The following is a 25880-nucleotide window of genomic DNA, read 5'->3' on the forward strand; positions in this document are numbered from 1 at the left end:
ATCATTCTTGCAGACTACACGATGGGGGCCGCCCAGGGACTCTGGCTTTCTCAGATAACTCCTTTCCACAGCATTTGGTCCAGTAAAGTTTTCACCTCCTGATATAGTTGCGGGGGAATCTGCCGATACTGCTCTCTGATGGGAGCCGTTCCTATCGTGGGAATGCCGTGCATAATAGCTGTGGTACATCCAAAATCATCCTCATGGTTGGCGAATACCTCCTGGTACTGGCCCAAAAGCATTTCTACCTGGAGAATTTGGGCTGGGGTAAGGCCAGAGAGTTCTGCTCGCATTCTCTCCAGGATGGCTTGGCCCTTTTCTTCGGTCGAGGTCCCGGTGGTCTGAAGAGACCGGATAGACACCTCCCAAGGATACCCGGCCTGCACTTTTAGTTGGAACGCAGGGGTCGGAAGCACCTCTTTCAAAGGTCTCACCAGCTTCGCCATTTCGGCTCGTGGCTTCAGGACGATCTCTTGGTCTTCTAGGTTGACGCAATGCACCAGGACGGTCCCTTTCCGCACAGTGGCTAGGGTGCGGGCCACCAGGACTCTAGAGGGTAGGTGTACTGAGAAGCACGGCTCCACCTGCATCTCTACTCCCTCCAGGGGCACAGGGGACCGGATAGGCAAGGCCACTACTGTCTGCCCAGGCGTCAGCACGAGTGGAGGAACTGCCGGCGAGATTACCTTCCCCAGTACCTCGCCCTCCTGGCAGTCCTGCAGGACTCGCGCTCCCTGCACCAACTGCTGGAAGACCTGACCTTGGGGCATGTGGGAGCCCCACTGGCTCAGAGTCTCTTGCGTGGGCTCATTGAAGAGGAGGTTGCCGAACTCCCGCAGTATGTTCATACCCAGGGTAACCGGATGTTTGTTGTTTGCTTCTCCCGGCGGCTGAGTGATTTGCTGCTTAGCGAAATCTGCATCCAGACTACTCCGATGACAGGAACCGTGTAGCTGCTTGGCGGCTACCAACTTTATCACGGACCCCCACTGAGGTCTCACTGCTTCAGGAAAATGCTGCTGAAGATAAGTCTCTGGCATGGTCGTTACTTGCGACCCCTTATGTACTAGAGATCCAGAGGCACGGCCTTCAACCTCTGCCCATACCACTGGACACTGCGTGACCAGGTCTTCGTGACTTTCACCACCCCGTGTGGTGGGCTTTGGCACCGAACGGCGTCCCCCCAGCTCAGGGTCCTCTGAATTTATTGGCCAGCGGGGCAGGTTCCTCCTGCAACGTGGGCACTCTAAGGTGGGGTGTCCCAATCCTCCACAAATGTAACAGGCGAGTGGTCGTGGGAACCGACTCTGGTGAGGGCCGCGATGGTTCATGCCTTCTCTGCCCGGCCCTAGCTGACTTCTTGTGGCCTCTTTTTTCGCTTCGGCCATTTCGCCTTTAATACTCTGTATCTCTTGCTTCATCTCTTGTACCCAGTGGGGTTCACCCAGGGTGCTTACGGATGCTTCGATTCTCCGAGCCATCCCCACAGGGACAGTCACCCCTTGCTCCTGTTCCTAAACACGTGCCTCCTTTCCTATCTCTGAAAAGGTCAGATGCGGGTCCACTCGCACCTGCTCTCGCAGAGCCTGTTTCGTCAGGTTGTCTCTTAGCCCGGTCACTAAAAGGTCATGTAATGTTACGTCCATGGTCCCCACTCCAACTCCATCCTTCCTTTCAATGGCTACAAACAATTCCTGCAAAACATTCATACAGTATATTGCGTCACTGTTTTCCCCTCTTTCTGCATGCGACTAAACATCCGGGTTCTCAGTTCTCCCACATCAGTCGGGTCCCCATGGGTCTCCTCTAAGACCTGTAACACCCTGACGAAGGCATTTCACTGCCCCGGGGGCCTCAACATTACAGACCCCCGGGCCTCCCCTTCCAATGTCATTAGGGCCACTTCTGCCTCTAGGTCAGGGGTCAGCGGATGCATCCTAAATAGCCCACGCATTCGCTCCACCCAGTTCTACAGCATAGTATTGCTGCCGGAGAACCTGGGTCGATTGCTCAGCATAGCCCCCAAGCATAGGCTGGGCCGGGGCCCACCGTTGCCCCCCTGGCCCACACCATCTCCACTCGGAGACTGCATCCTGCCGACTACGCCAAATGTAGTAATCGCAGGTACGCGGGATGCAGTGACGAGGCGGGAGACGGGAGGAACTTTAAGATGTAACCTTTATATATATATATGCCTATAGGAGCTATCTCGAGCCACAAAACAAGTTAACAGCAGTTATCCTCGCAGGGATCAACACAAGAATACACTGGTAACACAAACACGATTAACCCGGCAAAGACTGGTCACTATAGGGGAACGGTATGGCCGACTACGGGTCCAGAATGTTAAGTACAACGTTTCACTTATCCTCTCTGACGTCCGGCAGAGCGATGGTCAGTGATGCTTTGGCATATCAGCCGCTGGGCCCAGCTGACGAGGATTTGGTGGAGACTTTGGGCTTTCCTGCGCCCCGGCGAAGTGGGGGCACAGCAGGCCCCTGAAGAGTTCCTCTGCATCGCACCTCCCGCCGGAGGTGGGACAGCGTTGCTCAGGGTCCGGATGGTGTAGGCCGCAGCTGCGGGCCGGAGCCGAGCTGGGGGGCCACAGGTGGCAGCAGACAGGCCACAACTGCGGGCTGGAGTGGAGCGGCCGTGGGCGGTAGCGGATGGGCTGCACCCGCGGGGTGGAATTGGGCGTCGGCTGCCATGAGCGGGGGCGGTCGGACTGCACCCACGGGGTGGAGTTGGGTGACGGCGGCCATGGGCGGGAGCGGTTGGGCTGCACCCGCGGGGTGGAGTCGGGCGGTGGCGGCCGCGGGTGGCAGCGGACAGGCCAAACCCGCGGGACAGAGCCGGGCAGTGTCTCTCCGTTGGACAGCTTGGTGCCATCTCCCTTCTGTTAGCGGTGAGTCTCCCTTCAATCTCTCCCGTCGCTGCTCTGCTCTCCTTGCTCTGGTTCTGGCTCTTGCTCTGGCTCTCTGGCACCCTCTAGCTTCCTATCTTCTCCTCTCCTGCTGCGTCGACTGACTCCTGCTGGCGTCCTCAGCCCCTTTTATAGTAGTTCCTCCCCCAACCTTTCTAGAAGTCTCTGCGGTCCATCCCCCAATTGTGTCCCCCGGAAATAGTTTCCCTAAGAACCTTGGTGACAGCCCCCTTGGTTCCGGCCCGGATGCACAGCGGGGACTCCTATTCCTACAAGCCAATATGCCATCCTCTTCAGGACTCTGGCCTCAGAGCTGGAGTGGTCAGATAAGGTTCTTATACCCATATTCTGGAGGGGCCTGGCTGTTCACGTCAAAGACGCCCTGGTCACCAGGGAGGTCCCCGCTACTCTGGAGGAGCTCATTACTGTCTCCACCCGCATCAACCTCAACAGTGACAGCAGAAGAGGCTGTTGGAAGTATTCCTCACCCACCACCTACACTATAAATAAATAAATATAAAGGCTTTGGAACTGCACCTCACTTGTGTCCTCTGATTATTCCTGCGTCACCTGCCCTGCATCATATCTACCAACATCACCTTTAACATCTACATCCAAGCTGCCCTGGGATACAGCTCTACCTGTGGAGAGCTCAACCATCTCTGCTGCCCTGTCACCATCCCAGGGGATCTGCATAGCAGCGTCAGTCCCCTGACCGAATACCACAGGTGGCGTCATGGACACTTTATTATAAACATTATAAACTTTATTATTTCCTTGTAAATATCCCTTTAATTGGACACCCAGGTCACTGCTGCCATGACACATCCCTTTTAAAAACTGGCCTGGTACCGCGTATTCCCCACTGCCCTGGCCGGCGATCCACAAGCAACTCACTTGGTTAACAATATTTGTCATTCCTTATCTGAAGTTGGTCACCTAAGATTCATGAATAATACAATATTCAGATATCGGTAATTTATAATATTCTCTTTATTTCTATAGATTATCTAGAAGTTGAGAACATTGAGCTGTTCAAGCAGCAATATGAAAAAAATAAGAGAGAACATCACACAGATAGATACTTCAACAACAAACTGATCATACGGCGTGGACAAACTTACAGTATTAGAATCGACTTTAATCGTCCATATAATCCAGGGAAAGATCAATTTTGGTTGGAATATCTTATTGGTAAGTAACTGGTATGTAATTTTTCTGATATTTGCATTGTGGCTTTACAATAATGTGCAATCTATAATTGGAGTGGCACTGTTCGGAAAAAAGCCAAAGTGGCTAATGTACTTTACTAAGCATAGATACCTCTTTGTTAAAAGCTCAGACATCAATCTAATCATTACATCATTAATGCGGGAGAAATCCTTTAAAAAAAAAAAACAGGTTTACTTGGAGACCAAAACTCAACCTTAGTACCACTGGGTCTATATTATAGTATTCACCTGAGAATAAACAACTAATGTCTTAGTCGTTGATAATTATTTAACCCCTTTATCCAGCAGACAATTTCCATTTTTTCATTTCTGTTTTTTCCTCCCCTTCTTCCCAGAGCCAGAATGCTTTTATTTTTCTGCCCACATAGACATACGAGGGCTTGATTTTTGTGAGATGAGTTGTACTGTACATTTGAATGACACATAGTGTACTCGAAAACAGGAAAAAAATTTTCAAGTGCTGTGAAATTGTGAAAAAAAACACAATTCTGACATTTGTTTTTTGAGAATTTTTTTGATGGTGTACATTTTGTGGAAAAGATGACCATTCAATATGATTCTCCTCATCAATGCAATTATGGTGATACCAAATGTACAGTTTTTTAAATTATTTTAGTGGTGAAAAAAAAATGAGAAGTTTGCAAAAAAAAGTTGGAGTTGTGTCGCCATTTTCCGAGACTCATAACATTTTTTTACTTTTTTGTCCAATGGAGCTGTGTGATACTTTACTTTTTTGTGGGGACAAGATGATGCTTTTATTAAGTACAATTTTGGGATAGATGGGACTTTTTGATTGCTTGTTATAGCATTTCTTGGGAAATTGCAGAGACCAAAAAAAACATGATTTGAGCTTGTAGTTCTTAAAAAATTTTCACATTTTTAAAACTTTTTTTTATTTTTTATTGATCTTGTTAGGCCCCTTAGGCTGCTTGAAGATGTGATCATCCAATCGCTTGTGCTATATACAGTGATGCCTTAGCATCACTGCAAATAGCAGAAATCACAATCTCCTTTAAAGCTCCATAATGAAAAGCATGGGAGTCATCAGCTGATCCCCAGCTGTCATGACAACCCATTGGCGACCCGTGATCACGTCATGGGCGTGCCGATGGGAGGAACTACTGACATGCACTCAAGTTAAAAATTAACAGTGACCTTTAACAGGTTAACAATTTCGACACCATCTGCGATTGTTAACGGCAGGTCCTTGCTGTAATACTCAACTATCGCCTGCCGGGTATAAGCCGACTTACTGTCTGAGCCAGCACCATACACCTGTTCCTGACATGCGCTGTATATATATATGGCGAATGACGTGAAGGTGTTAAAGGTTTTGCTATAATGGGTTTTGCTTATTTGTGTCAAAAAGAATAATAATTATTATTTATTTATATAGCACCATTGATTCCATGGTGCTGCACATGAGAAGGGGTTACACACAAATTACAGGTATCACTTACAGTAAACAAACTACAGTAAGAAACTTATACAGAGGGGAGAGGACCGTGCCTTTGCGGGCTTACAGTCTACAGGATGGTGGAAAGGAGACAGTAGTTTGGGAGTTGCAGCTGCTCCAGAGTTGGTGAGACAGTAGCTCCAGTAGTGGTGAGGAGGCAGCTGGGTCATGGCAGGTTGTAGGCTTTCTTGAAGAGGTGGGTGTTCAGGTTCCGTCTGAAGGATCCGAATGTGGTTGATAGTCGGACGCATTGGGGCACAGAATTCCAGAGGATGGGGCATATTCGGGAGAAGTCTTGGAGGCGATTAAGTGAGGAGTGAATAAGTGTGGAGGAGAGAAGGAGGTCTTTGGAGGAACGGAGATTACGTGAGGGAAACTATCGGGAGATTAGTTTAGAGATAAATGTAAGAGACAGGTTATTTATGGCTTTGTAGGTCAGTATTAGTAATTTGAACTTGATACGCTGAGGAAATGGGGGCCAGTGAAGAGATTTACAGAGGGGAGAAGCAGTGGAGTAGCGAGGAGAGAGATGAATTTGTCAGGCAACAGAGTTAAGGATGGACTAGAGAGGTGCGAGAGTGTTAGCAGGGAGGCCACAGAAAAGGATGTTGCAGTAGTCGAGGCAGGAGATGATGAGGGCATGCACAAGCATTTTAGTAGATTGAAGGCTGAGGAAAGGACGGATTCTGGAAATATTTTTGATGTGGAGGCGACAGGAGGTGGAAAGAGCTTGGATGTGGGGTTTGAAGGACAGAGCAGTGTCAAGGGTTACTCTGATGCAGGGGACTTCTGGTACAGGGGAAAGCGTGATGTCATTAATTGTGATAGATACATCAGGTAAGGAAGATATGTGAGATGGAGGAAAGATGATGAGTTCAGATTTGTCCACATTGAGTTTGAGGAAGCGAGAGGAGAAGAAGGAGGATGTGTCTGATAGACACTCTGGGATTCTGGACAGCAGAGAGGTGACGTCTTGGCCAGAGAGGTAGATCTGAGTGTCATCAGCATACAGTTGTTACTGAAATTCATGGGACTTTATGAGTTGTCCCAGGCCAAGTGTTTAGATTGAGAAGAGTAGCGGACCTAGAACAGAGCCTTGGGGGACTCCAATAGAGAGAGGGTGGGATGAGGAGGTAGTGTGGGAGACGCTGAATGTGCAGTTGGAAAGGTATGAGGAGATCCAGGATAAGGCGAGGTCTTTGATGCCAAATGAGGAGAGGATCTGTAGTAGGAGGCAGTGGTCAACTGTGTCGATAGCAGAGGACAGATTTAGAAGGAGGAGTATAGAGTATTGTCCGTTAGCTTTGGCTGTAAGTAGGTCGTTAGTAATTTTGGTCAGGGCAGTCTCAGAGGAATGATTGGGATGGAAACCAGATTTTAGATTGTCAAAGCGCAAGTTAGATGAGAGGTGGGAGGAAAGTTCAGTGTGGACGTGCTGCTCCAGGAGTTTGGAAACAAAAGGGAGCAGCGATATTGGGCGATAGCTGGACATAGCTGTTGAGTCGAGGGTTGGCTTTTTAAGGATAGGTGTGGTTGTGGCATGTTTGAAATCAGAAGGGAAGGTACCAGAAGTTAATGATAGGTTGAAGAGATGGGTTAGGGATGGGATAAGTGTGGTGGTGAGGTTGTGGAAGAGGTGGGTTGGGATAGGGTCTAGTGCACAAGTGATGAGGTGTGATTTGGAGAGGAGACAATTAAACTCACCTTCCGTGATATTGGACAGGGAGGTTATGGAGTTTGGGCATTGTTTACATCTGTTTCCATCAATTTAAATGTCTGGATAATCATTATGCATGAGAGAATATCTTTTAATAATCCCCTTTCAAAAGGGCAATATAACTGATTAAAAACCAAACACAATCAGGACTGGCTCCAGGTTTATGTGCCACTTTGAGCCCCTGTTCACTTTTGATTTTTCTTCTTTGCCTGCCAAGAGCTAGACCTTCTTTCATATTGTTTGGTGCTGTAGTTTTTATTGCTACCATTTTGGAGTCCATACAACCTTTTAATCTCTTTTTAATCCATTCTATTGGGAAATTCAGTTATTCAGAAATAGCAATTCTGCCAAGCTGATTTGATTTTTTTTGTTTTGGCATTCACTGTATGGGATAAATATTTTAATTTTTTATTAGTTCTGAAAATTATGCACACAGCAGTGTGAAATACATAATCTTTTGTTTTCTATGTTTTATTTACATTCTAGAAAAAGAAGGGAGAGGCTGAATTAAAATATGATATATTTATTTTTTGTTAAAGGTAACCTATTATTAGATTTATCTTGTCCAAATCATCGGCAATGTGAATCAGAGCCTGGCAGCATTATAGAAAACATAGTTTGAAAAGTTGGTCAGTGACTAAAGGAGAGACAAGACTTGTCCAGTGCCATATAGCTTCTCCCAGCTCCACTCCAGGAGATTGATGGCCTCTCAATATGTACACACAATAGTGACCTTTCAATCAACTAGAGTGGTTGGGCTCAGGGTGATGCATGTGTAGTCTTATCTATCCCTATAGCACATATGTCAAACTCTGGCCTGTGGGCCAAATCTGGTCTGCAAGGTGGTATATTTGACCTGCAATGCTGGGTGGGCCCAATACAACACGTCAGCTATACCGAGTTGTGCAGAGGATCTTAAGACACCATGAAGAGACCAGAGCAGCAGAGGAACGGGCAGAGATGAGTATTTATTTTTATTTTTTTAATGTGGAGCTCATTATACTGTATAGAGCACTCTGTAAGGCGCATTATACATTATGGAGCACTATGTAGGGCCATCATACTCTACGAAACACTATGTGGGGTAATTATACTGTATGGAGTATCATCTGGGACTATTATACTATATGGAGCACTATGTAGGGCCTTTTATAATGTATGGAATACTATTTGGGGCCATTATACTGTATGGAGCACTATGTGGGGCCATTATACTTTATGGACCACTATGTGGGGCCATTATACTGTACGGAGCACTATGTGTGGCCTATTATACTGTATGGAGCACTGTATGGGGTCCATTATACTGTATAGAGCATTATGTGAGGCCATTATACTGTATGGAGAACTATGTGAGACCATTTATACTGTGTGTAGCACTACTGTATGTGGGGCCCATTTTCCAAACTGAAAAACAGTACACAATGAGATGCTATGCCTGAATCTTCAGTGACGAGTGGTGACGTCATAGAGTTTACCGCCGGTCACTGAAGATGCGTTCCCAGGCTCACTTCACTGTGAGCTGGGATGGTGAACTGTGGTGACATCAATGAGATCACCTTGAGCACCATGAGAAGATTCTCACGGTGCTCGCAGAGATCTCATTGAGCTCACCGCAGTTCATCATCCCGGTTGACAATGAACTGAGCTCGCAGCACCTCATTGTGTCCTGTTTTTCAGCGAGGAAGGTAGCATCATGGCACTGTTCATGTTGAAAACCATGTAGTGCAGAAATGGGTTACGATGTGGGACAGTATGGCTTACCTGTTTCTTTCCAGGGGACATGGTCATTGGTGGATTAGACGTAAGGTGAGTATTTTTGTTTATTATTTTTTGTCTTTTACAGGTGACAAGGACTTCAATGGATTAGATGTAAAGTGAGAATGATTTTTTTAAAATAAATGTGTAAAACAGGATGTTGATTTTTATTTCAATTAAAGGACTTCATTCTGTGTCTTTTTTATAATATGACAATAGGGTTAGTAGTTGGTGTGTCTAATAGACACCTCTGCATTACTAAACCCTGGGCCTGAAAAACCAAAGGTGACATCAAGCCCAACCCTATTACCCCACTTGCCAACATCACAGATCAAATGTGAAGACTGAGGCTAAGCACCAGATTTGGCACATTTTATGGATGCACCATTTCTGGGATGGCTGATGTTGGTAGCCCGGTGGCGGGGGGGAGTGAAATATCTGTGACCCTTTCCCAGACTATTAATATGAACACACAGCTGTCTGTTTATCCTTTGCTAGTTTGAATTTTTTATGGGGACCCTACGTCATTTTTTCCCTGGGGTTCCCCATAAATTCATCAACAAAGGCTAAATAAACAGCAATGAGCTGTCATTAATAGCCAGGGAACCTTATGCAGTATTTTCTCTTGTCCCAGATTATTAACAGCCCCCAGCCATGGACTTTCCCTCTGCTAGTTATGAAAACTGTGCGGGAGCCCACTCCATTTTTTTAATTTAATTCTTTATTTTAGACAGGAGTTACACAGCTGCTGCTGAATATAACTACCATCATTGTTTCCTGACCGCACTGATCTCAGCACAAGCATGAACCAATGATGAGAACTGCCTCCAGCAGCCATCCAGCCCAGGGAACAGCACGAACTGTACCGCTTCTTCCCAGGCTCTTGTATTTGTCATGCTGATGTTAACTCACATAATTGTCTCCTGGTAGCGCTGATCTCAGTGCAACCAGGCAACAATGATGAGAGCTGCTTTCAGCAGCTGGCACCTTTGATCAGCATGAACTGTACTGCTTATCTCAGGAACCAGTATGTGACACACGGACGGCACACGAATGGCACATGGATGTAACACACAGACACAGGGTATTGTTCCTTGTCTCCCATTATTAACCCCTTTCCTACATTGGACGTACTATTCCGTCCATGTGACCTGGGACCTAAGTCCCAAGGACGGAATAGTACGTCTAATGCGATCAGCGGCACTCACGGGGGGAGCGCAGCTGATCGCAGCCAGGTGTCAGATGATTATCACAGCTGACACCTGGTACAATGTGTCAGGGGCAGTCACGGACCGCCCCCGACACATTAACCCCTGGCACACCGTGATCAAACATGATCGCGGTGTACCGGGAATTAAAGGAAGCATCGGCAGGGAGGGGGCTCCCTCCGTGCTTCCCTGCGACCCCCACAGCAGCGCGATGTGCAGCGCCGCTGCGGGGGTCGCCTTCCTTGCAGGTCCCCGGATCCAATATGGCGACGGGGACCTCCGGGGGCCTGCAGGGAGCTGGCTTCCTCACTGCCCGCAGAGCGCAGGCATGAGGAAGCCTGCAGCAGTGCCTGTGAGAGATCGCTGATCTGTCACAGTGATCTGTGATGTGACAGATCAGCGATCTGTCACAGGACAGTGATGTCCCCCATGGGACATTATAATAAAGTAAAAAAAGAAAGTGTAAAAATATTTAAAAAAAAAAAAATATTCCTTAATAAATTCATTTTTTGAAAATAAAAAGACAAAAAAACAATAAAAGTACACATATTTGGTATTGCCACGTCCGTAATGACCCACCCTATAAAACTGTCCCATTTGTTAACCCCTTTAGCGAACCCCTTAAAAAATAAAAATAAAAAAACAAAGCAAAAAATAATGATTTATTATCATACCGCCAAACAAAAAGTGCAATAACGCGCGATCAAAAAGACGCATATAAATATCCATGGTACCGCTGAAAGCGACATCTTGTCCCGCAAAAAACGAGCCACAACACAGAATCATCAGCAAAAAATTCAAAAAGTTATAGCTCGCAGAAATAATATTTTTTATATAGAAATTGTTTTCATTGCATAAAACCGCCACAACATAAAAAAAGACATAAATAAGGTATCGCTGTAACCATACTGACCAGAAGAATAAAACTGCATTATCAATTTTACCGCACGCGGAACGGTGTAAACGCACCCCCCAAAAGAAATTCATGAAACGCTGGTTTTTGTTCATTCTGTTTGCCAAAAATCGGGATAAAAAGCGATCAAAAAATGTCACGTGCCCAAAAATGGTACCAATAAAAACATCAACTTGTCCTGCAAAAATAAGACCTCACATGACTCGGTGGGTCAAAATATGGAAAAATTATACAGTGGGGAAAAAAAGTATTTAGTCAGTCAGCAATAGTGCAAGTGTGGCAACCTTGTGAAGACTTACAGAAACGTTTGACCTCTGTCATTGCCAACAAAGGATATATCACAAAGTATTGAGATGAAATTTTGTTTCTGACCAAATACTTATTTTCCACCATAATATGCAAATAAAATGAAAAAAAAACAGACAATGTGATTTTCTGGATTTTTTTCTCTCAGTTTGTCTCCCATAGTTGAGGTCTACCTATGATGTAAATTACAGACGCCTCTCATCTTTTTAAGTGGTGGAACTTGCACTATTGCTGACTGACTAAATACTTTTTTTCCCCACTGTAGCTCTCAAAATGTGGTGATGCATAAACTATTTTTACAATAAAAAGCTTTTTTTAGCGTATGACAGCTGCCAAAAATAAAAACCCGCCATAAATAGTAAATCAAACCCCCCATTATCACCCCCTTAGGGAAAAATAATAAAATATTTTTTTTTTAATTTATTTCCATTTTCCCATTAGGGCTAGGGTTAGGGTTAGGGCTAGGGTCAGAGCTAGGGTTAGGGCTAGGGTTAGGGTTAGGTTTGGAGTTAGAATTTGGGGATTTCCACTTTTTTGGCACATCAGGGGCTTTCCAAGCGCAACATGGCATCCTATCTCAATTCCAGCCAAAAAAGCTAAATGGCGCTGCTTCCCTTCCGAGCTCTGCCATGTGCACAAATAGTGGTTTATCCCCATATATGGGGTATCTGCGTACTCAGGACAAATTGCACAGTAACTTTTGGGGGCCTGTTACTCTTGGGAAAATAAAAATTGGGGGTGAAAAGATCATTTTTGTGGAAAAAATATGATTTTTTTAATTGTACGGCGGTACGTTATAAACTTCTGTGAAGCCCTTGGGGGTTCAAAGTTCCCACCACATATCTAGATAAGTTCCTTTGGGGGTCTAGTTTCCAAAATGGGGTCACTTGTGGGGGGTTTCCACTGTTTAGGCACATCAGGGGCTCTCCAAACGTGGCATGGCGTCCAATCTGAATTCCAGCCAATTTTGCAGTGAAAAAGTCAAACAGCGCTCCTTCCCTTCTGAGCTCTGCCATGCGCCCAAACAGTGGTTCCCCCCACATATCAGGTATCAGTGTACTCAGGACAAATTGCACAATAACTTTTGCAGTACAATTTCTCCTTTTACCCTTGGTAAAATAAAAAAATTGGAGCTGAAGTATTTTTTTTTGTGAAAAAACTAAATGTTCATTTTTTTTAAACATTCAAAAAATTCCTGTGAAGCACCTGAAGGGTTAATAAACTTCTTGAATGTGGTTTTGAGCACCTTGAGGGGTGCAGTTTTTAGAATGGTGTCACTTTGGGGTATTTTCTATCATATAGACCCCTCAAAGTGGCTTCAAATGTGATGTGGTCCCTAAAAATAAAATGGTGTTGTAAAAATGAGAAATCGCTGGTCAACTTTTAACCCTTATAACTTCCTAACAAAAAAATTTTGGCTCCCAAATTGTGCTGATGTAAAGTAAACATGTGGGAAATGTTATCTATTAAGTTTTTTGAGTGCCATATCTCTCTGATTTAAGAGCATAAAATTCAAAGTTGGAAAATTGCGAAATTTTCAAAATTTTCGCCAAATTTCCATTTTTTTCACAAATAAACGCAAGTTTTATGAATGAAATTTTACCACTAACATGAAGTACAATATGTCACGAGAAAACTTTGTCAAAAACACCGGGATCCATGGAAGCGTTCCAGAGTTATTACCTCATAAAGGGACAGTGGCCAGAATTGTAAAACTTGGCCCGGGAATTAACGTGCAAACCACCCTTGGTAGTGAAGGGGTTAACATCAGCCCCCAGCCATGGTCTTTTCCTCTGCCTGTTATGAAAAGTGCACAGGAGTCCATTCTGGTTTTTTAATTTATTTCTTTAGTTTACACAGGAGTTACACAGATGCTGATGAATACAACTCCCACCATTGTCTCCTGTTTGCGCTGATCTCAGCGCGAACAGTAGACAATGATGAGAGTTGCCTTCAGCAGCCAACCAGCGCCAGGGAACAGCACAAACTGTACCGCTTTTTCCCAGGCACCGGTACATATCACACTGATGACACATGAATGTCATCTGTGTGTCATCAGTATGCACATGTGCAGCATGCATTTTGACCGTGCTGCACAAAAATAACTGACATGTCTGCAAGGTTTTCTAAACATGGACACATGGTCCGTGTGAAAATCTGACATGTGCGCACCACTATTGAATGCAATGGGTGTGCGTGTCTCCATATTTGCGGTCCTTTAAAAACAAATGGCATTCAGACACAAAAAATGGCTGTGTGAAAGCCATATAGCACTGTAATTCTGATTAAATCAATACTGTGTTGAAGAAATCCACTTTGTTCCTATTCTTTAATCACCATTTGAAGTTTTACACTAATTAGATTTCTCCAGTACAAATGAATGACATAAATAGTCCTTTCTTTAGGCACAATGAAACAAAGCAAATGTAGCAGCCTCAACAATGTTGGTATTCCAGGTAGTATAATCTCAAGCAGGTTTAAATGCATTGACCAAACACACACGCATCTATTCTGCTCCAGCCCAAACTCCACTCTGCTGAGCTAACCCAGCTGCTGTTGTTCAACCTGTAAGCTCCAAGATGAATTATGGGACATTTTCCACACAGACTCTTCTGGTTGTTCCCAAATCCCAGACCCAAAACCCAGTCAAATTAAAACTCTCTCAGTAACTTAGTGTTACTAGTACAGACCTTTTGTTACTGAGCCCAACCACCTCGGTGACATATCTGCCATCCAGGACCTTAAGGCACTGTCACACTTAGTGATGACCAGCGATATGACATGGTCAGGATTGCTGGTGCATCGCTAAGTGGTCGCTAGTGAGCTGCCACACAGGCAGATCTCACCAGCGACATTGCTGGGGACGGGGGTCGCTACTTACCTGTCACACCAAGCGATCCTGCGTCCTCCCGCCCGGCTCCATGCGTCGCTCGTCGTCACAGCAGGAAGCGCCGCAGGAAGCTGATGACGAGAAACAGTCCAGCCTGTTCTCGCGCGATCAGCGATAACCAGCGGGGGAGCGGGTTGTAGGTAAGGATCAGACACAGCGATATCGCTAGCAATATCGCTATAACGTCACAAGTTATAGTGATATTGCTAGTGATATCGCTTAGTCTGACAGTACCTTTGCCTCCTGCTTTCTTATGATATGCATATTCTGATTAAAGAAAAACCACAAAGCAGATTTCTTCACCAAAGGTATTGATTTAATCACCATTTGAAGTTTTCTGCTAATTAGATTTCGATGCATAGGGGCTGGACTGTACACTGGGTCTTCTCCCTGTCTGTGATTCTCAAGCCCCTCCACCTAACACTGGTCTGTGAATGACCTGCCTTCTCTGTTTGATATCTCAGCAGTTACCTGTCATTCACAGACCAGAGGCAGGTGGAGGGGTTGGGGAATCACAGACAAGAAACAAAAGAACCTGTGTACTATCCAGACCTTGTGCACCAAAATCTAATTAGCAGAAAATTTCAATTGGTGGTTATAGAAAAACAAGAAAACGGATTTCTTCACCAAAAGGTATTGATTTAACCAGAATAACAGCACCACTACAGCCATATCTTTACTTTGCATTACAAAATTGTGCTGACAGGTTCTCTTTAATGTTTTTGTGTTTATACACATTCTCTAAGTACAGTCATGCAAATTCAGAAAATGTGAACACATTAATTATATACAAGCAGTATATACATACTGTAAGAAAGCATGAGGTAAGGATCTGGATAGCATCTATGTGACACCAAAGTGGTTGGCGACAGTAATGCAAAGTCTCTACTAGTAACACTAGGTTACTGAAATAGTTTTAATTTGACTCGATTTTGAGTCTGGGATTAAGGAGCAACCAAAATAGTCTGGGTGGAAACTGTTATCCCATGATTCAGCCTGGGGCCTAAATATCTAATAACAGCAGCTGGGTTAGCTCAGCAGAATGGAGATTGGGCTGAAGCTAAAGAGATGTGTATGTTTGGTGAACAAATTTAAAACTGCTTTAGCTTATACTGCCTGGAATACTAAAATTTGTGAGACCGCTACATGTACTATATTTCATTGTGCATGAAGAAAGTACTGTTTATGTTATTCATTTTTTACTGGAGAAAAACTGTTTTCATTTTGGAGCAGTAAAGTTTCTGATGAACAATAAATTTTATTCTGTTTTGATATAAAACCTTGAGCAGGTGCATATCTCAGGGGCTACCTGAGAGCTAAAACCCTACATTTTAAAGTCAGACTATCCTGCATAAAGGCAACTACAGAGTTGCAAACATGGTCTAAAAGCATGGAGGAGTCTATTAAACAATTGTTCCAGGGCAAACTTCAGCATCAGCAACAGCACCATCATCATCAGCATATGACTCACCTGACAGATATTGTTCAGGCCAGAGAATCGACACCTCCTGTAAGCCAAAGAAATGGTACCCATGTGATACGAAAAGTTCGAGAGGCCGTGCAGAAAATGACTCTAGAAGACAACATCAAGGTTTTCCTGAATGTCTTTGAGAGGGTGGCAGACAGGAAGAAACTGCCTTCAAAGCAACTGGTTGATGTTCTAGCTCTGTACCTTACTGGGGAACCACAGAAAACCTTGCCTTGCAGAATGCCAAGGAATATGGCAAGCTGAGATTATGGCATGTTTGGGTGTAACCCTTGCAGTCAGAGCGCAACAGGTGTACCTGTGGCTCTACCAAAGGGACAAGCCTCCCAGATTTCATAGGTTTGTTTCATCTGGTGCAAAAATGGCTGCAGCCTGAGATCTTCTTTATGGCACACATGATGGAAAGAGTGATAGTGGACTGACTTATCCACTCACTACGTAAGTCTGGGTAAAGCATGGTTGCCCAAGGAGGTCCACAGAATGCAAAGCACCTTGCAAGCCTCATGGAAAAATACTTGGCTGTGGTGGACTCCCTGAGTCTTCAACATAACCTTAGGTCACCTTTGTGGGATACAAAAAAGAATGGGTCCAAGTCCACATATGAGGGGCACCCAAAGACCAGGAGGGGTCAGAGGCAGTTCAAAAGGTACATCTCATACCACCATCTGTTGGACATGTTAGGCCATGGGTCATATAGGAGCCCATTGTCCTATGGTCCAAGAACTGATGGACTGCTCCATAGGCAGGCACATCATTTTTTGCGCATCCTGCATGCAGTGCTGTACCTAATCCTGGTGATGGATCTCAGCTGTACCAGGTAGCATTGAATAGTGTTACTGTCACTAGGTTCCAGGACTCAGTGAGTTTGGTTACCTTCTTAACTGCCACACTCCCACATCTGATAGTCCCTAGGAAGATGGTGAAGTATCCACAGATACATCAAAAACTAAACCATGGCCCAGGTCACGATACGCACAGACTGTGGTTTCTTGTCGCACCAAGTAGGAATTGTTGAGAACTTGTTGCATGCTGATGTTATCGGAAAAGATTTTCCTTTGGTCTGAGACATATAGCTTAAAGTTGAAGCATGCAGTAGTCTGGTATGCTGCATGATGTAACCAGTGAATTTCCTTTCACTGTGCTGGCTAAAGAAGAGAATGAGGAAGCATTGGCCGAAATCAATATCCCTGACCTGGAGGAGTCCCAGGACAACTTTAGGACTTAACATTGAAAAGTGTTCTGGAAATGTAACGTTGCTGAATGGTATGTACCAGGAGCCGATAATTGCTTTCCCCACTTGACCAGGCATAATGATCTGTTGTACAGAGGGAACAAATTGAGGAGCCAGGTAAAAGAGCACCTCCTCAGGGCACAAGAGGCACAACAGGTTGGCTTGAGTGAGAAAATTTCAGCATGGGGATCAGGTACTTGTGTTAGCGCTCACAGTGGAAATCAAGATACTTGCCAAGTGGCAGGGACCCTAAGAGATGGGAGAAAAGGTGGGAGAGGTCAACTATAAATTACACCGACCAGGAAAAAAGCCCTTGACAATATATCATATCAACCTACTAAATTCTTGTAAGGATAGAGACCAGCTTGAAATCCCTTGCTTGTTGTCCCAATCAGAAGTTAACATTGCCGGTGGCAGAAATTTTGCCACTTTCCCAAAACCAGCATTGCCGTAAATTAGTATTCCGAAATCGGGACAAATTCTCGAAGTTACCAGCCCCCCCCCCCCGCGGCATCAGGCATGAGATACACACTGAGCCTCACACTCAGCAATTTAAAGACTTATTGGACTCCTGAGGCCCAACTGGAGGCAGTCTCAGAGGAGGCGATACAGAACTGGTTACGTCCCCTCACAAAGAAAAAACAGGTCAGAGCAATTCTGGTTATTCTAGACTATTACAGCTGGTTTGTCCCCAATTTTGTCATAATATCAGCACATTTAACCGATCTCCTAAAAGGTACTTAAGCAGTTATGGTTAAGTTGTTTCCAGAGGCTGAGAGGGCATTTCAAGGGCTTAATTGGCCCTCTGTAAGCAACCAACATTGGTAGCACTGAATTTCTCCAAAACATTCATAGTCCAGACACATATATTGTCAGGTTAGTAGCTGTCCCAGGAGATCAGTGGGGAGCATAAACTCAGTAAGTTACATGGAAATGAGAATGTACAGTGTTAAAAGGTGTTCAAGGGTACAGTGTTAATTGGTAAATGTTTGGGCAGAGTGGCTGGTTATGTAAGAAAGCAGGAGGTAAGGTCCTGGATAGCAAATATGTGTCAACAAAGTGGTTTGCCTCAGTAATGTAAAGTCTGCACAAGTAACACTAAGTTACTGATAAGAGTTTTAATTTGACTAGATTTTGGGTTCGGGATTTAGGACCAACCAAAAGAGACTGGATGGAAAAGGTAATTCCCATAATCCAACCTGTGGCTCACAAGCCTAATAACAGTGGCTTGATTAGCTCAGCAGTGAGGAGTTTGGGGTGGGGCTAAAAGATATGTGTTCCGTGAACGCATCTAAAACTGTTTAAGTTGATACTGCCTGAAATACTGAGATTGGTGAGATTGCTACATTTATTTTATTTCATTGTGCCTGAAGAAAGGACTGTTTATGTTATTCATTTTTTACTGCAGAAAAGTTGTTTTCATTTTGGAGCTGTAAGGTTTATGATGGACAATAAACTTTATGAAGTTCTGATATAAAAACCTTGTGCCAATGCATATCCAAGTAGCTACCGGAGAGCAGAGTTCCAGCAATATAAAAAACAACCTACATTTGTATATTGATCAGCCTTAAAATAAAATCAACTATCTAATATTGTGTAAGTGGCAGTGCCCATTTTATTTCCAAAAAAACTCTGACTCATCAAGACATCGATTCCACAAGACCTCTGTCTGAGGGTTTCCATAGTGTCTATCACCAAGATTAATGAACTGGACATGTTTTTCCAGTACATCCAATAGATTCTAAATCTGATAGAGATCTAGAGTCAATACCTTGAACTCTGTTATATTCATCACTCCATTTCTGAGTGATTTGGCCTAAAGGTCCCGTTACATTTAGCGATGCACCAGCAATCCCGACAACGATACAACCCGGTCAGCATTGCTGGTGCATTGCTAAATGGTCGCTAGTGAGCTGTCAAACAGGCAGATCTCACCAGTGACGCAGCGATGCTCGGCGGTCGTTACCTGTCAGACGGCAGCGATGATGACGTCTTCCGCCTGCGTCCATGCGTCACTCGTTGGCTCCAGCGGGACTCCAGTGAGAAGAAAACGGCCCAGGACGTTCTTGCGCGATCAGCGATATCCAGCAGGGGGGCCGGTCGGAGGTAAGAGTCACATGTAGCGAGATCGCTAGTGATATCGCTGTTGCGCCACAAAATCGGTTACGCCTTAGTGATATCGCAAGCGATATCGATATGTGTAAAAGGCCCTTATCATTGGCTAAAGTTGAAACAACACATGGACTAAAAAAAAATTACAAGTCTAGTTCTCATTTCTTAACCATTTACCCATGTATACTGCATGACTGATTGCTCATTAGCCTCCAAAATGACGTGAGGCAGTCTGACCTCTAGTATTTCTTTATATCTTATTCTAATTCCCACAATGTGTTACCATAAATCAGCAGCTGAGATACTATTTCTATAAGTACATTTTGTTTAATTACTAGTGATTACTTTGTCTAGAGTGCAGAGCTGTCATGTATTGAATTGCAAAATCAATATATAAAATGATGTCTCGAATCAAGCAGTAAAATGAACATATTAAATCAACTTATCAGTGACTAATTTGCCGACAACCTATTATTACAGAGCTAAAGATTAGTAATAATATCTTTGTTGAATATAGTAGGCCTAATAATGACAACAGGAAAATCGTGTGATTAGATCTGATAATGTAACCATCGATCTCTGTTCTAACGGCGAGATGCTACGAACGTCCATAAATAATCCTAAAGCTTGGGTTCTTCAGCTCTAGTCTTAATGGTATACATAGTATCTACATAAATCTTACAAACAGAAGAACACAACACAGCTGATCTATTAAGAATGTCTGTATCAGTGTAGCCAGAAAAAAAATCATTACAAACTACTTAGTCATTGGTTGACACCCAAAATGCAAGAGGCTTTTCCGAAAAGAGAAGATTCTGAGGTTGTCTTCTTGGTAAGTTTTGTTTTGACTGAAGCAATACTTTGTAATATGAGTCTTGTGGCCAAAGGAAATGCATTGCAATATGAGCTTTAGTAGATAAATGCCCTTTAGCGATATTTTAGAACTTAACTCCATCAATACCGACCAGACTGCCATATTCTAGGGAAAACCTACACTGTCTAAAAATGAAGACTGCAGGAAAAATGAGCATTCAGTAAGAGGGTCATGGTTCGTGCTGAGCGTTGGAACAGTCTGCAGACACAGACAAACTATCTCAGCTCTCTAATTTAGAAAACGATCATTGTCAAACACTTTGATAATGGAAGGGATTTCCTCATTTTTTGTCACTACCACTTATACGGTGTAAAAAGCTGATATAATGCTACATCTGTCTCTGAAGGATCTTCCATATACAGCATTGCGCAAACATCAATGTCTCCTGTTTTGGAATTTAACACCTTCCACCAGACTCCATGCAGTTAGTTCACAGATTATGGCTCAGGACTCCAAAAATAGGATTCCTCGATCAGCCTATTTTCAGTGAACTTTCTTTTAAAAAAAAAAAAAATCGATCGTCAAACACAGATGTCAACTTTAGCATAGCCAATTAAAGAGTTTCAGGAAAGCTGATGACACTTTAAAGGAATCTTATATATTTGCAGCATGATATAAAGCAGAAGGAACTGAGCAGATTGACATGTTGCTTTGTAAAATAAAATTACTGTTTATCTATTTTAATTCCTGCTCATTCTGGGCTTAAGAGTCCAATGGGCGGTGCTACCCACTGACTGACAGCTAAACCTGTATACACTCCTACTGTAAAATTAAGGTTGTTATTCTCTGGTAAGAATTACAAGTTATAGAGAATATTTTCCATTTTCTAAAAAACTTTTGCACAAACGCTAATTTTTGTGTTAGAAAAAAACAAACTGAGCTTTACTTCTCAACACTGGGTTCAGCGCTGCATCCGGTGATCAGCTGCAGGGGTGACATCACAAGGATAATGCTGCCACTCATGACAGAGCTCGGCAGCTTCTGACATCTAGTTATATACCTAATGTTATATCCATAATCCTATGCCACATTGTCCAGCATTTCAGCCTGTCATGTTAGATCAAGTATTTTCCAAAGAACTTTTTGGCTTTGATTCATCAAAGCAATTTCACCAGGAGCCTGGCGTTCTCATGTCAGTTCCTCCCAGCTCCGCCAAAAAGCTGGTATGGGGGCATGATGCCACAGCTCGTCTAATTCATGATGATCTTTGACATTTCCTATACCAGGAACCTTACTCCAGTCCCTGAGTAGAGTAAGATTTTATGGTGAGGTGCAGGGAGGCACATGTCAATTGTCAGACGCTCTTCATTCATGATGAGGCATGCACCTTTCATGAGCCAGACGCTCTTCATTCATGATGAGGCATGCACCTTTCATGAGCCAGGAGCATTGGACTCCAATACGCCCCCTCACGAAGACTTGAGAGAAAATCACTAGTGATGAATTGAGGCCTGCTCCTATAGTATAAAGAAAAACTTTGAAGGTCACACTTCAAAACATGTATCAACTTACATACATACAGCTTTCTCCGTGTCCCGTCTTAATAGAAATTCACAAAAAGATTTGAACTACCCTGCTTTAGGGCCTGATTAGATCATGGCTTTATAGAGTGCTGTTGCGGGGGCCTGGTAAGTGGCTAGGCAGTGGATTTTCCACACAGAAGTGGGCACTGCCCGTGTCCGCCTGCCATGGAGCACTGCATTGGATGCTGAACCAGGGTAATTAGAACCTTCTGCTTCATCTCTTTTTTCTAAATTTTTTATTTTCACACCGATGCTGCTATGAGGGCCTAATTAAGACGTAGAGACCTATACATACGGTTCATAGCATTTATATGTGAATGTCAGTTATAGTCACAAAATACATCCTTAATTAATTATGAATGATTCTCTCCACAAATATGTAATGTATTCACATGTGTCCTGTTACATGGAGGTGCGAAGAGTCAATAGAGGAAGACACAACGGCACATGCGCCACAATCCAAGGCCGGTCATTCACCATGTCAGCCCATCATCTTGCCATCATTATGCTGCATTTTATGCATTATAAAATCCCCTTATCTTCCCCCTATTATGTGTATGCTACCTGAGGAAGTACTGAAGCACACGTGTCATGGTGCTGAGTTTATGCAGCATTATATAGGTTAGTTCAAATCTATTTAACTATTTGTCGATCTTTCATCCCTCCTATGGCTATACTTTTTTTTTTTATTACATATCTTGATTTTTTTTTACCATTTGTTAAAAAAAAACAACACTATAGTATCACTTTGCACTGAATTCCTTACAGGAATTTTCTATCTTTAATGGTAAATCTACATCCACTCATACGTTGAATGGGCTATCATCACATTGTCTACTCCTATTTATATATTTTCTACATTTTGGCAAAGTTTATGCATCACCATATACATCATTTATGTTGTGTGTAGATTTATGTGCAAATTTACCAGACTGCTTCACTATATACATCTGGATCCTGTGTTTCTTCATATGTGTTTTTTAGTGGGAATAATAATAATTTTTGATACGCATTGTAAATGTATTTCTTTCCCAGAAATGCCCACAGGTATAGATCAGCTGTGTATATAGGTTAACATAGGCCTGATTGCCATTCATCATTGCTAGAAACATGATGATAAACATTTAATGTCTATTTAATAGTGTTGAGCGAATAGTGAAATATTCGGATTCGGGAAAATTGGCACAAATAATTTCTATTATCCGTATATTCATACCGAATAACAAATCCAATGCAAGTCAATGGGAAAGCCGAATAATTTTCTGCTGGACCCAACAAACAGGTCTGGGGGCATGGGAAAAAAGCCAAAACGGATGGGAAAGAGCTAAAACTAAATGAGAACAGCATAGAGAAGATGCCAGCATGGTATCTGGGAATAATGTTGTCAGGCTATTGCGCCGGTTTTACAGGTTTACAAGAAGATCTACCAAACCAAACCTAGTTTTTTAAAGTGGAAAATGCTAAGAAACATTTCTTCCTTCATATAACATGTATATAATGGAAAATAAAATTAAAAAAAAATAAAAATTTTTACCTCCCTTTAGCATATGTTCACACAAAGCATTTTGGCTTTATTTTTTCCTTTAGGTTCTCACTCCTACATTTGGGAGGTCCCTCCCTCCTTCCAAATTGTTAGCTAATTGTTAGTGGAATACATATTCACCATCACTTTACAATACCAGTTAAAACATGCCCATTCGAATTTTGGGCTTTGCTTGCCACCGCCACCATTTCCACCGCCATGTCACTATGCGGCCCTCGCTTGACATTTTCAGAGGGCCAGCGGGTGCCGTGAAACCTGAGTTTTGTGAGCTCCACAGTTCATTTTGGCCACCGGATTCCAATGGAGCCAATATCATAGTGGGTGAAGCCGCTGTAAAGTGAACATGATACAGGAGTTGAGGGAGCAGAATGTTCAGTCTCAGTAAATTGGATTCTACCAGACACCAAAAGCATTAGAATTAAACCCTGAATTCAGTGTATGCAAGCTAGGGGCTGTATTGTGGCCAGTCTGTCAGGCCTGAAACCCATGTCAGGAACATGTACAAGCCTCATTTCACTTGGAAGCAGCCTCCACAAGCGAAAGAGACAGGAGTGCCATTGACCAATCTGCACAAGCCTACGCACTTCTTCTGGAAACTACACAACCAGGCAGAATGCATCTTTTTATGGTTTTGAGCAACAATGGAGTAACATAGTAACGTAGTTAGCAAGGCCAAAAAAATACATTTGTCCATCCAGTTCTGCCTATATTCCGTCAGAATAAATCCCCAGATCTATGTCCTTCCAAAGAACCTAATAACGGTAAGAAATAGTAGCATAGTTACTATAATTGCAGGATATGTCCCAGAGAGTGACGAGGTCTGTGAAGTGTATTACTCAGGTGACAGGCAGTGCTACAGAGCTCAGGTAAAGGCCAAGTGTGACAATGACCATGTTCCAATATGTGTAAGACTGCAGCCTGAATAAATCTGTCGAGTGTACTAACCCGGTCTCTTAGACGTGCTTAAAATGTACAAAAACTGGTTAATACCCCACCACCATTTTTTTTAGGACCCAAAATTAGAAACTGTAAGGGAAGCAACAGTTTAATAAAGAGACATAAGACTCATTTACAGTAGGAGCCTGGAAAAGCCAGCATTGGTCTTTGTCCAGCTCCGGACAATGTAAAGTGGTAACGAATATGTATACTATATCTAACTAACAATTTGTGAGCAGACATATATGCTGACAAGGGACAACTGAATGCTGCACTGGGACAACGAACTGGACGTGGTTGCTGACTGTTGTGTCTGTGCAACTGCAGGTTGTGGGCAGGCATCAGCGCCTGCTTCCTGGACAGCAGATTGGGAGTGCCGTAACACAAGGGAAGGACCAGTGGATTCACCCTCAGACACAGGTTTTGTACACAGGCATTCCGCCCACCTACTGGGGTGCTGCGTATGTGATCAGTATATGGTGTATGCTAGCAGAGGTATTATGTAGAATTTCCCTTTATAAAGGGATGTGTGGGTAAGATTTTCGAACTTGCAAGATATATATAGAGCATGTTTCATTACTCATATTATTATTCTGTGTAAGGCTGAAACCTGAAGAGGTGTGTGGAGCATATTAATGCATTAATGTTCCAAAATGTCCAAGTGCAGACCCAAAAACCAATCAACATCAGGCTACCAGATACACTCTGAAAGAGTCCGTGCTGGGGACCTTACAATAAATTTTGCAGTTATTGTCATTGCTATAGATAGGGAGTACAATTTTCACCATTGCACAATGTGCAAATGTTCAAAAAAATTACCTACAGGATCTGTATCAGACAAGCTGAAAGAGGCCGTGATGGGAACCTGACAATACATTTTGTAGTTATTACAAGAGGTAGAGATAGGGAGTACAAGTTTCACCATTGCACAATGTGCAAAGTTTTCAAAAAATTACCCAAGGGGTCTGTATCAGACCAGCTGAAAGACGCCGTGATGGGCACCTCACAATACATTTTGCAGTTATTACAAGAGGTACAGATAGGGAGTAAAAGCTTCATCATTGCACAATGTGCAAATTACCCATCGGATCTGTATCAGACTAGCTGAAAGAAGCCATGATATGTACATTACAATATGTTTTGTAGTTATTACAAGAGGTAGAGATAGGGAGTACAAGTTTCACCATTGCACAATGTGCAAAATTTTCAAAAAGTATAGAACATTACCCACGTGGGGTATACATACATTAGGTGACCACTAAGTACTTGTTGCAGAAGCAAGAGGAGGGAAGAGGCAATTTCCTGACCAAAAAGGGTTTGTATGGTAAGGGATAGACATTAAGACAACTTCCCATTATATTGCTGTCATCTGTAGAGCTTACAAAGTCGGAGGAAATCCAGCCCTTGTTCAATTTTAGAAGAGTCAACCTGTCTGCATTTTTCATTGACAGCCATGTGTGCCTATCCGTTATGATTGCACCAGCTGAACTAAAAACCCTCTCAGACAACACACTTGCGGCAAGGCATGGGAGCACCTCCAGTGTTTACAAGGAGATGTTGGGCTAAACGTGCAGCTTCGACTACCAATAGTTAAAGGGCACTGAAGAATCAGGAAGGACACTGGAATGGCCACTTATGTAGTCCTTCACCATCTTGGTCAACTTCTTCCTCCTCATCTTTGTTACATCCACTGATTGCTGATAATGACGGTTTCATGAATATGGCCCAGTTAGTGGACATTTCCCCCTCTGAGTTGCACCTGTTTTGTGTGG

At 43.5% G+C, this 25880-nt stretch overlaps 1 protein-coding gene across 1 annotated transcript in view; it reads left to right on the top strand.

The window, feature by feature from the left end:
- The window catches only part of F13A1 (coagulation factor XIII A chain), a 309831-nt gene that overhangs the window by 39993 nt on the left and 243958 nt on the right, over positions 1-25880 (top strand). Inside the window, exon 3 of the mRNA XM_073567328.1 lies at positions 3929-4117. Coding sequence (XP_073423429.1) covers positions 3929-4117 — 189 coding nt within the window. The remainder of the gene's footprint in view (positions 1-3928; positions 4118-25880) is intronic.

The sequence above is a fragment of the Dendrobates tinctorius genome, unplaced genomic scaffold (genome assembly GCF_039654945.1).
Source record: "Dendrobates tinctorius isolate UK_male_01 unplaced genomic scaffold, ASM3965494v1 ptg000004l, whole genome shotgun sequence".
In the NCBI taxonomy this organism is placed as follows: Eukaryota; Metazoa; Chordata; class Amphibia; order Anura; family Dendrobatidae; genus Dendrobates; species Dendrobates tinctorius.